We start from the raw sequence: 13185 nt of genomic DNA on the forward strand, positions 1-13185 counted from the left end.
ACAATAAATAATGAACATCTTATTTCTGAGTTTTCATTGCATGTGGGGTATTCTGCTTTTATAGTACTGGTACTGGTTTTATTAATCAGAAATTAGAAGTTTGTTTGCTCCCTTTATTGTAGACCGTGCAAATAGTCACACATGACCGCTAGATTGAAGTATGATAAAAGCACAAGTAGGTGACAAGGTGTTGGACATCCATGACTCTTCACAGAATGTGTAGTTTGGAGGCTTTCCTGCTCTGTAAAGCAGGAAAAGCAGCAATCTGTATAGCACATCTGATGACAGAGTACTATGCTAGTGTAGGTACAAGTGTTTTAGAGCACTTGGTTCAGGGCACGTTGCTGAACATGTGGGTTTGCGGCAGATGACTGCTAGATGTTTCCTCATTGATGCAATAACATCATCAGTTACAGAATCAGTGGATGTGAGATCATTGAAATTCATCTGCTGATCAATAGAAACATGTCACCTGCTCAGATGACTCTCATTTCTTGTAGAGGTGGGTTGACGGTTGTGTCCAGATATTGTATCATCCATGCAAACAGCTGCTTGAAAAATTGTCCTCGCCATGAACATAGGACGGTTGGGAAAGTTTGTGCTGTGAGGGACTTTCATCTGGATTTACATGAAATGTGCGGCAATAACTGATGGCAGCATGACAGCTGTGGAATACTTGAACCTTATTGTGACCACCTGCATTATTTCATGCTTGATATTGTTTCAAATGACGATGACAGCTTTCCTGACACAAGGACAGCATCGTGTTCAAGTAGTGATAGTAAGCTCTTGTTGGTGTCTTCGTCACCAAATATGCCTGGACCAAACCTGATGGAACACATCTAGATGGTATTGTGCGCCAGCTCTGTACTCACAGTCTACTTGTTCGTTTATTTGTGTGAATTATATTGACCTGTCTATACATGTGGTCACATATATGCAGATATCTACCATGGACTTGTCAGGTCTATGCCATCGTTGCTTTATTATGATCTGAAGGTAAACCAACAACCTGTTAAGTGGTGTCATAATAATCATCTTATGAATGTTGCAGTTCTTCTTATTTCTGTCTTGCATAAGGCGGAATCCCTCTCCAGCTGTTGTAATGTTTTGACTTGCCAGTATGTGCTTCCAATTCCAAGGCACTGTGCGTGTAAATAAATCAAAGATTAATTAAATGTGGTGTGTCATGCAGTGGTTCCAAGATTGTGAAAATACTGCAAAACATCTGATAACTGTTGAGAATGAATGATACATAGGGATTGGTTTTTTAACTTACTTTAATTTGCTAAATTTAATTTTAGTTAACAGATATAGTCTCTTATTGTTGCTTGGATTAGTGCTAATTGTTCATCGCTGCTGTTGTTGAATACTGCTATACTGTTGTAGTGTAAAAAGTATGTTTTACCACGGTCTGCTTAATGTCAAAGTTAATGTGTTATTTGTAAGTAATTATTTGTAAGTACATGGTGTATACACTTTGGGACAACCAGGAAATCCAGAAAAAATTGGGAATTTTTCCATCCAGTTTTGGTTGGTAAGAACTGGTACTCTAACAGAGAATTGCACTTTAGTCCATTACTGCAGAATAATACTGCAACAATAAAACATAAACAAGAGGATAACAGCAACTTTATTTGCAAAGAAAATACACCATTTACAACAACAAAACACAGTGCGCAGACAAGTGTCTATCAATAATGAACTGTATCAAAGACTATACAATAGTTTGTAACAACAAATTGATTTAGATGTGTCTTTCTCGTGGGCCTCAATTCTATGAGTATGATGTCAAAACTGTTTACATTTCTAACTGGTCGCAGAAAAATATTGCAGATGGTTTCAGAAGTGTTACTTGCAAAGTAAGCTTTCTTTGACACAAGATGAATTATGTTACTGTACGAATTTACGATGAATTTCTTAAATCTTGTAGCGTTAGGCTCTCCATTCAGAACTCAACACTGAGGACCAGTCGCATATAAAAATTTCAGGCTTGGAAGACCAGCCATTTATACCATTATTTAAAATTTTGCTGGCACATTTGTGTTTGATATATGTTAAAAAGGTAACACATGCTTAAAAAGACCAAGTTCAAGATTTGTTTCTCATATGTATTTTTGTTCTTTCAAAGATAACAAACTATGCAGTGACGATGCCAAAAAGTAAAATTATCCTTCAATAAAACGTGCGAAGCTAGCTCTTGAGCAACTTCACATGTAATTGTCTTTGCTATGGAAAAGTGGAAGTGTTCGACAGAACATGTATTCATCCAGGTAACCCACAAAATGTACGATGCACAACAGTGAAATTTATAATCGTGCTTGTCAGAAATATTGAGCTGCTGCAATTTAAGATGGTGCTTTAGGATTCTGCCAAACCACACTTTCAGAAAAAAACAGCAAAAAAATTTTGATTACCAATATTATATGTGAAAGTTTAGCTTTCCTTGTGGATATACTGTGTGTATAGTAATTTAAACAATTAATTTTTTCTCTTTATGTGTTTGTGCTACTTAACAGTGATGTTGCTGTTGGCCTACCACATCATGTGTCAAATGCTCTGAATATCTGCTGTCATTAGCTGACGGGATCACATGATGTGAGATATGATTGACTGACAAAAATGTATCTCAATCCGAATTTCAGTGCTTTGGAAGCTGCTGTGCTGTTGTTGGTGGAATTCATGTTTATACTTTTGTAACACGAAAACATGCAGTGTAAATATTGCCAAGCATCAAAGATCTTTCCAAAATGTGTTGTTTTTTGCCCGGTTGAGTTTCCTCAAGTGCCGGGATGTTCTATGTCGGTGTATAAAACCTTCACCATTCAAAGACTGATAAATTTTACAGCTCTAGGGAAAGTATATTGGCACTTAACGTGTAAAAAAAAATGTGGTATCATTTGGGAAAAGGTATCTTTTTATGTGGGAAATCCAGGAATTTGTTTGCTTGTCCGCATGTTCACCCTGTAATTAAAGATTTTTGTAATGTTCTTTATGATTTACATGATGAGTGTACGTAGGATTTCATGATAATTATGTAGCTTTAGTGGACCATATTTAAATCATTTGGTATGAAGAATGTCTTGATCCCCACAGACTGCAGCCATTGTAACGATTATATTGGATGTTGAACTTCATTTCTCTAAAGTTTATTCTTCAAATCTAATTGGGAAAAGAGTGAAGAACATGACGGTAAGCAAGAGTGAAGAGAAGAAGAAAGAGGGAAATTTCTATGGAGAACAGAATCCATCAGATTATTGGGAGATTTATGCTTTGAGTTATTTTAATAATTAAAACTCTTACCTGACAGTCAAGTCATTCTCACACAAATCTTAAATTTTGACTCACAGAGTATTCCTACATTTTATTAATCTGCCACACTTTGCCTCTATGTATATTTTAAGACTTCATATTTTCTAGGGTTTTTTAAAAATTTGATATTTACTGTAATAATGCTGCCAACAGGTACGATATACCCACATCATTGGGCGGTGGATGCTGGAATGGTGACACACCTAGTACAAGTAGTTCCCCAGTTCCATTGGGACCAACACATATAACAGATCGCTCTATTACATCGGGAAGCTCCATCTATTGCTTTCTGTGTGGGCTGCACTCTGACCTCACTCTAGCTCGTGTTCTCTATGGGCGGCCACAGGGTCGTAATGCGCCGTTCTTTCCATTCCTCCTCCGTCATGTGTCACCACCTAATGCAGAACAGTTACGAGAAGATGGCTCAGCACTTGTCTGCACCTTCTGCTACCATTCCTTGTTAGCACAATGGAGGCGTCTGGAACAAAGTGGACCTCCTGCTGACCGTCGTGATTACAACACACATGACTATTGTTGCTATGTGTGTGGCATTACTACATACCGCAAGCGGGTTCGAGCTCTGCCTATTAAGGTACATGTAAGAACATTATTAGAATTAACAATATGGATTTTGTTGTTGTTGTTGTTCATTTTCCTTGTGAAATATGTATTTTCATGTTGTTGTTATTCACTTTATTTTCAGGGTGGAATATGAATTTCCAAGTTATATTGCATTCCACATCAATATTAAAATTTTAATGCTGTCTGTTAATAAATAGATGTGGGGTTTGTGGCCTTAGACTTTCATCTCATTGACATTGGGCTCCATGAATCACTGATTTAGTCAAATTTCAGCAGTTGATTGTTCTGTTAACCATAACTATAGAATGTAGCTTGGCATGTGATGTGGCAGAGTTTTAATTAGCCACTGAAGGTTGTGTTCTGATAATATATTCCTTACAGTAGGTGATTGACTTGTAACCAGAGCTGAGTGAAACATTTTCTGATGCTGTATCTATTCAAATGGTCCTGGATCTTACATTTTATTTACTTGAGGAACCTTTCGCCTTTTAACTGTCAGTTTAATTTCAGTGGTAACTGAAGTTAATTTAAGAGTCAAAGGTGAAACGTTCTATCTGTGAATGGTACTCAGTGATAGGTTATCACATTTTATGAAGTCACAGAAACCTCACGTTTTCAGAGGTATCTGTTTTGTCATCATTAGGCAGGAGCTGTGACTGTTGAATGCTATTTGGTGTGTCAGTAAATTTTGCAGATGCTGTCAGAAAAACCCCACTAACAGAGAAGTACTCTAACTTGCATGCGCACAGCTCTTAAGTGGCAGTTGGTTGACATTCCCACTGTGTTGCTGCCCAGTGGTGAACAGTTCCTGCCAACATGCAATGATTGGAACTCTTGCACTGACTGGCCCAACTGCATGTTATGTATTACTAAATACTATAATTTCGTACCAATCTTTGTTTAAACAAATGTTAGCACAACTGAAGAGATTCTCTCTGTATTAACGATCATGCCTCTCTGTTGTGAATGTCCTACATACCAAATTTGTCATGAGAATGTTACAATGTGTCTTGCTTCCAAATGTATCATCTGCCCGCTGCTCTTCCATTCGCTGCAAGGGACCAGCAGCTGTCTCACCCCCCCCCCCCCCCCCTCCCCCCCCCCATTGTCCCCGTCATGTGTCACAGTGAGCATCCACAACATTGCAACACAAAACACATAAGTACACCACTGGTGACTATCTAGAGTTTTACCATCTCCTGCAGAAATGAATGCTGCTGTTGAGTATTTGTCCAATTTTTTAAATTATGACTACAAGTGGATGCAGACAAACGGCGGTTTAAACATGGTACATGTCCCTAAAACCACAATCATGATTCAGTCCAATGCTCAATCTTTCATTTGCCCTGTAATGTACTGACGTCTGTTGGTACTATCTCCACGATTGGTCTTGCCACTGTAATTTATTCTCACACCACCAGGTAGTCAGTTTAATATTATTTATTTTGTTTGTTAGACGTTTCATTCTGGATTAATTTTCCGTCTTGTTTCATCTGAATGTATCATCATGTTCTAAACCTGATTAAAAGTTGGAGACATTTTTACCTAGTATTCTAATATGTGAACAGTGACCAAATTTCTCATTTGGGACCCACTTATTAAGTCATTACAGTATATCATAATTGAATAAAATATTGATGTGTGCTCTGACTCGAGTACTGGTTTTTGAAGGACAATATTTCAACTGTTGAATGTTATCTTTACTTAAAAAGCAGCAATAATGTTTGTACATGGTATCCATACAGGGTGTAGAACTTTTTATTCCAAACCTACTATTTCCACTTATGTTTCAAAAATTGTCAAATTTTAAGCAGAGCAATAGATTATTGTAATAACTAGTTCAAAGTTTCTCGTGTATATCTTGCACTGTTGTTGCTAAAGCCAAATATCATGAGACTGTTTGAGCAGTATTGATACTGTATCAAGCACTTCAGTGTATCTGGAAATCTTGAGCGTGTTTAAACATGAGTATCATTTGCCCTCCCTGCTCTTCCGAATTCTTCAAAAAAATTCTCAATAGCCAAAGCATCATCTGTAAATGTTAGACAGCCCCTATATACTCTATTAAACAATGAAAAACTGTTAATATAAAGAGCAATAGTTTAGTCTGCGAATAAAAGATAACCTTGTATTTTTAGGAATGACGAATTTGGGGGAAAATACTTCACCTCATAATTCGTTAAATACAGCATATTGTCATTTGCTCTCTTGCCAGTGGCCAGCAGAACTCAATAATATGCTATGCTAAGTTGGTGTTGGAATTCTGTTAATAAAATTGCTCAAAAGCTTTGTTGAACTGTTTGTTCTATTACATAGTCACGTTTACAAAAGGCAACCAGAAAAATTTCCATGGTCAAATCTTCCATGTTATCCTGTATTGGGATAATAAACAACAATGGAGCCCTCCAGTTGCCCATTGCAACTTACACTAACATATTGGAAGGAGACTTAATACATTTTCTTAAGTTTTTCACTTATTTAATTACCAATATTTTGAAGAATATAATGTATATCTAAAAACAAAGATGATGTGACTTACCAAACGAAAGCGCTGGCACGTTGATAGACACACAAACAAACACAAACATATACACACAAAATTCTAGCTTTCGCAACAACAGTTGCTTCGTCAGGAAAGAGGGAAGGAGAGGGAAAGATGAAAGGATTTGGGTTTTAAGGGAGAGGGTAAGGAGTCATTCCAATCCCGGGAGCGGAAAGACTTACCTTAGAGGGAAAAAAGGACGGGTATACACTCGCGCGCGCACACACACACACACACACACACACACACACACACACACACACACATATATCCATCCACACATATACAGACACAAGCAGACATTACTGCTTGTGTCTGTATATGTGTGGATGGATATGTGTGTGTGTGCGAGTGTATACCCGTCCTTTTTTCCCCCTAAGGTAAGTCTTTCCGCTCCCGGGATTGGAATGACTCCTTACCCTCTCCCTTAAAACCCAAATCCTTTCATCTTTCCCTCTCCTTCCCTCTTTCCCTCTCCTTCCCTCTTTCCTGACGAAGCAACTGTTGTTGCGAAAGCTAGAATTTTGTGTGTATATGTTTGTGTTTGTTTGTGTGTCTATCGACGTGCCAGCGCTTTCGTTTGGTAAGTCACATCATCTTTGTTTTTAGATATATTTTTCCCACGTGGAATGTTTCCCTCTAATATATTCATATCAGAAGAATATAATGTTGTTGCCTTTAGTCCTTGTTACATGTATTATACAGTCTGTTTAAAGAATATTTGTTGGAGAAAGCATTTGTTTGTTCCAGTGGTCGATGTTAAGCAGTTGGTGTGTTCTAAGACAGAGAGCAAAATAATGAGATACATACCCCACAGTGTCTAAGAAACTTCTTTTACTTAAATTAAATAATAGTATATCCAGAGCACAATCCAATGTGAGTCCTTAAGATAGGCTTGTTCGATATCCTCAATAACAAATGACAACACTTTGACTACACAGGCAGAACTCTACTAACACACTGACTCCAAGTAGTGCAGCGTCCTTTTAAGTCAGCTCTGTAGCGGCACTGGCCACATTGGATTCAGTGTGTGTGTCTCAGTGTTGGCTGCATTGGATGTGTCTGAGAACTGACCACAGATTATCAGTGGAGTTATGTGGGTAACTACCAACTTCTGAGCATGAACTCGTGTGTCGTGGTATTGATAGCGCACAACACCACAGCCCCCCCCCCCTCCCCAAACTCCTTGCTGTCATCAGTCATATACTGGTGCTGTCAGAAATGATGGCACGCGTGCGCTGGAGGGTGAGGGGGGCGGGGGGCTGGTCTGGGTGCAGGAGCCACTGAGATGGCAGGAGGTGGAACTTCAGTCGGTAACAAGCTCCTGCCCGCATCCTGCCATTCGTCTTGCAAGTAGCTGGAATCATTGGCCAAAAAACCAGCCATAGGGTGCGCACCTACACCAGGGATGAAGCGTCATCTTCTGTCAGTGGAGATGCAATGGTGATCAGAGGATCCATGACAGGCCACCAGAATACAGCAGGGTGAAGCGACCTCCCTCCTGTGTTTGGGGCTGCTGGCACTATGGTGACAATGACAGCACTGTGTCGAGCTCCTTTCGCTCCCCGACTAGCGCCGGAGATGTGGGATGCAACAGAGGCAAAGGTGGCTGAGGATGCAGGGTACTCCTTGGGCACCAAATCTGCAAATGTAAAACCTATGGCAGGAAACGCAGCCCACACAAATGAAGCTTGTTCTGATATCACTTCTTCAGCCCAGAGGGACCCTGTACAACATAGAAAGAGCAGCCCAAAGCTTTTGTGATAGTTCGCAGCACCTTTTTCTGTCAGAAACTCTTAAAATGACCAAATCATGCTCATTAAATTAGAATGCTGTGGAGGATGCAGCAGCTGAAACAATTTCCTGTGTCAGTGTCCATGCAACAGCTCTGCTGGCAATTTTGTGTCACATGGCTGGGAACAACAGGACAAGAAAAAGACCTATTAAAGCTTGCTCCCACACATGGGAGACGTGTAACTTTTTGATGTGTTGCTTGATTGTTCTGATGAAGTGTTCAACTTCACCATTGGATTGAGGGTGTAACAGTGCAGTCAGTCACATGCATGATTCCATTGGCATAACAAAACTTGTTAAAGTCTGCCGATGTGAACTGGGGTCCATTGTGCGAAACCGACACTTCCGTTAGCCATCATGCGAAAAATCGACATCAGTCTTGATAGTGCTAGCTGGTGTGGTGGATTGCATGGGTGCTACAAAAGGAAACTTACTAAAAATGTCTACCACAGTAAGCCAGTGGGAATTCCAGTAGTAACCTGCAAAGTCAATATGCAGGTGGTGCCAAGGGGAGCTGGACTTGGCCAGTTGAAAAATATTTGTGGCAGAAACGCCTAGTGTTCTGCACATGCTGGACATTGTGAAGTGAATTGTTCTATTCGAGCTTCCATGCCGACCCATGTGCTATGGTGTCGGGCAAGCTGTTTAGTGCATACAGTGCCCTAATGGCCTTGATAGAGAAGGCAAGCAACTTCCTTCTGAAGCAGACGTAGCACAACCACATCTGTATATAGGTGCATGACACTCTGCTGGACTGATAAGCTATGCCGATGTGCAAAATAGTGGCTTAGTACTGGACCACTAATCTACTTATTGAATATGGCCAACTGGTGCAGAGGTAGAGCAACAGAATTGTGAGGTTGAGGTCTGCAGCTCTTGTCTGAGCAATTCGTCAGAGCTTGATGGGAAAGCCATCAAGTGTTTTATTGCTCAGAATGTTATTAGTGTGGAAACAAGAATATTCTGAGGTGTCGAATGCAAAATCAGTGCCAACTGGTAGGGAGTGAGAGGCTTGTGGTCCGTCACCAAGTAGAATTATCTGCCATAGAAGTATTGGTGACACAATAGCAAGAGCTTCACTACCAATCTGTGAATAGTTGTATCGTGCTTTGTAGGAGTTTGGATGCAAAGGTAGTTGTCTTTCTCAATGATCCAACTCAGTGCGAGAGAACAGCGCCAGTCCCATAAAATAATGCATCAACCGTCAGTAAGACTAGCTTGGTGGGATCAAAATGGACAAAACAGTGATCACTCAATAAAACATCTTTCAGTTTCTGAAATGTGACTAGACACTCACTAGTGTACTCAAATAGAACATTCTTTTATCAAAGACAGTGCAATGGAGCTGCATTCTGCAATCTGCACAGCATTAGGAATGAACCATATATAATAAGTTAGTTTACCCCAACACAGCTTGGAGTTCACTGACGTTCTAGGAAATGGTCGGTTCTGGATGGTAGTTAGGTGTGACTTCTGCAGTCAGATGTAACAGCTATCCGAGACCTCCCAGCTCTTAGGAACATCAGTGAACTCCAAGCTGTGTGGATCTACTTTAACCTAGCATCTGAGAGCACTAGAAACAGTTGGAATTGAAAAAGATGTTCATTGGGAATATAACCCGAGACTTCAGTGTCCTCCAAATAGTTCAAACAAGAAGGAACGACAGTAACAAAGCAGGTGTGCTTGCTGTGGCAGTACTGAGGTGCTGGGAGTGGTGCTGCTGTGTTTGTGTGTGCAGCAAGTAGCCTGGTCAGTGTCTTCATGAGTTGCTGCATTACAGTGCCTGAAACTAAACAATCTGAGTAGCTGACAGTTCCTGTGGAGGACTGGCCATGATGAAACACACAAAAAACGATAAGCATATATAGTGCAACCACTAAAGAAAGTACGTATTAGTATCCCGGGTGCATATGCTCCAGGAGAACCGGGAAATCCCCAGGAATTTTTCATTTAAATTTCTGTAATTTTGGCTGGTAAGAACTGATACGTTAACAAAGAAGTTGACTTTAACCCAATACTGCAGAATAATATTGCAGCAGTAAAACATAAATTAGTTGCAAAGAAAATGAACTATTTACAAGAACACAGTGCAAAGGCTTTAGGATGAAGACTGCACAATACTTTGTAACAACAAGCTGCTTTTGATGAGCTTGATGTCACAATAGTTTGAATTTTAACTGGCCACATAAAAATGTTGTGAATGGTTGTTTCAGAAGTGTTACTGCCAAAGTAAATTTCCTTTTACACAAGACGAATTATGTTACGTGTGAAAATTACGATGAATTTCTTATTCTTAAATTGTGGAGTGTTTGACTCTTTCAAAACCTAACACTTTGAAGGCCAACCACTTAGAAAAATTTCAGGCTCAGAAGACCAGCCATTTACGCCATCATTTAAAATTTTACATGCACATTCGTGTTTGGTATATCTTAAAGGGCAACACATGCTAAAAAAAAGTCCAAGCTTCAAGATAAGTTCTTCATATTTATTTTAGATCCTTGATGGATTACAAGTATGCAATAAAGCTGGCAAAAAGTATATTTGTCCTTCAAAAGAAGAGAAAGAAAAAAGTGCAAAGTGAGTTCTTGAGCAATTTCACATTTAGCACGCTTTTCTATAGAAAAGTTAGAGTGCTTGATGGAACGTGTATTCAGCCAAGTAATCCTCGAAATATTCGGTGCACAGCAGTGAAATTTACAATTGTACTATTGTGCTTGTCAGAAATATTCAGCTGCTGCAATTTATGCTGTGCATAGGGGATTCTACCTAACCACATGTTCCAAAAATAAAATAAAATAAATAAAAAAAATTATGACCAGTGAAAGCTTAGCTATTCTTGATGAAAAAATCATATAGTGGTTATACGAGGGTTGGAACTTTAATAGTGGCAACTATTTATTTACAACTTGTACAAAATAGATACATGTTTCAAAGTTTTACTGACCTTCAAAGTAGTCACCAGCATTGTGTATAACCCGTTGCCAGCAATGTGGAAGTTGTAAGATACTCTTAGCTGTGCCAGTTACATATTGTCACGTAGAAGAAGGTGTAATTAGATGATAGATGAATGACGAACACTAACTTCACTTGACAAAGGTTTATTCAGCACTTGCGCATACAAGAGCACAGAGCAAACTGCCTCCGGCCAGAACACATACAGTATATATACAACTACAGAACATTCCAGTACAATGATTTTTGACATTTGTGAATACTTCTAGAATGTACTCGAACCGAATATAGAAATTAAAACTATACAGTCCAGGTGAGTTTTGAACTCACAACGTCCCATGCAGCAGTTTAGTATTATAAGCACTTCACCACCGTGCTACACAGCTTTGCGACATCGCTCCCTCCTTACGAGAACAGCATGTCGGTGTTACGTCATCCTAGTCCGGGAACGAGTCCTCAGTCCTGCATACTCCGACTCCCGATGACTGAATCTTGCCCTGGCGGTGATCTTCTTAGAACTTTGTTTGCCGCTATGCTCTTCGTCAGCTTTCTATTTGTTGCCTGTCGCTGGAGCTTCGAATTTACCCTGGGTTGCAGGATCCTTATAGGGCTTCATTCGAAGTACGTGGACCGTATCTCTGATCTTTCATCGTCTTGTGTTGGGGTTGAAATCTTCAACTTCATAACTAACATCAGACAACTGTCTTACAACCTTATAAGGCCCAAAGTAGCACCTGAGGAGATTCTCAGAGAGACCAACCTTCCGAACTGGAGCGAAAATCCAGACGAGGTCACCAGGCTGGTAGACAACAGGGCGGTGGTTCGCGTCATACCCTCGACGATTATTTTCTTGATCCTGCAGCGTGCAGAGTTGAGCTAACTGCTGAGCTTCCTCAGCTCTGGTTAACACCTGGCTGATGTAGTCATCGTCCACGTCATCAGGATGTAACAGAAACACAGTGTCCATCTTCTTAGTCGCCTCACGCCCATGCACCAGGAAAGATGTTGTAAATCCTGTGGTGTCTTGTTTGGCGGTGTTTTAGGCAAATGTCACGAAATGTAGCACCTCATCCCAGTTGCTCTGCTCAACATTGATGAACATTGATAGCATGTCGGCCAAGGTCTTATTAAGGCGTTCAGTAAGCCCGTTAGCTTGCGGATGGTAGGCAGTCGTCATGTGATGAGCAATGTTGCAGCGTTATCTCTGTCACAAGATTTGATTGAAAAACTTTCCCTCGATCTGTAATTAACGACCTTGGGGCACCGTGTTTTAATACAATGTCTTCCACTATGAATTTGGCTACCTTGAATGCTTCGGCTGTTTTCACAGCTTTTGTAATGGCATAGTGTGTCAGATAATCAGTGCAAACAATAAGCCACCTATTGCCACTAGCACATGTTGGAATTCGTCCAAGGAGGTCAATCCCAATACGCTGGAAAGGCATTTCGGCTGGTGGAATTGGTATGAGTTGGCCAGGTGGTTTCTGAGGAACTGCCTTTCTCCTGTGGCACTCTCGACAGTGTGACACAAAGTGACGGACACTCCTAAATAAACCTGGCCAGAATAATCTCTTGTGGATTCTATCGTATGTCTTAATAAATCCTAAATATCGTGTGTCATAGAATTTCTGTACAACATCGAAGCACATGTGTTTAGGAATCACTGCTAGCCACCTCTTTCCAAACAGATCAGAGGTTTTCTTGCAATGTAATCCATTAACTACCTTAAATAGTCCTTTCACATCCTCTGACTGATTCAAGGCAAGCATAAGTTGAGATATCTTGGCGTCCTTCTTCTGCTCAGCAGATAGATCCTGGAGTGCAGTGACACAGTCACTATCTTCATCAAAGTCTTGATGGTCTTGCACAGGGTTTCTTGAGAGACAGTCGGTATCATGGTGTTTTCTTCTACTTTTGTACTCTATGGTAATATAGTACTCCTGAAGACGTAGTGCCCACATGGCGAGTCGTCCTGTTGGATCATTAAGACCTGTCAACAAACA

General features: G+C 40.2%; 1 protein-coding gene across 1 annotated transcript in view; it reads left to right on the forward strand.

Annotated features, from left to right (window-relative positions):
• LOC126092585 (protein piccolo) overlaps positions 1–13185 on the forward strand; it is a 650406-nt gene that overhangs the window by 71797 nt on the left and 565424 nt on the right. The window contains exon 6 of the mRNA XM_049908272.1: positions 3466–3904. Within this exon, the coding sequence (XP_049764229.1) occupies positions 3466–3904 (439 nt within the window). The remainder of the gene's footprint in view (positions 1–3465; positions 3905–13185) is intronic.

Source organism: Schistocerca cancellata, chromosome 7 (assembly GCF_023864275.1).
Source record: "Schistocerca cancellata isolate TAMUIC-IGC-003103 chromosome 7, iqSchCanc2.1, whole genome shotgun sequence".
NCBI lineage: Eukaryota > Metazoa > Arthropoda > Insecta > Orthoptera > Acrididae > Schistocerca > Schistocerca cancellata.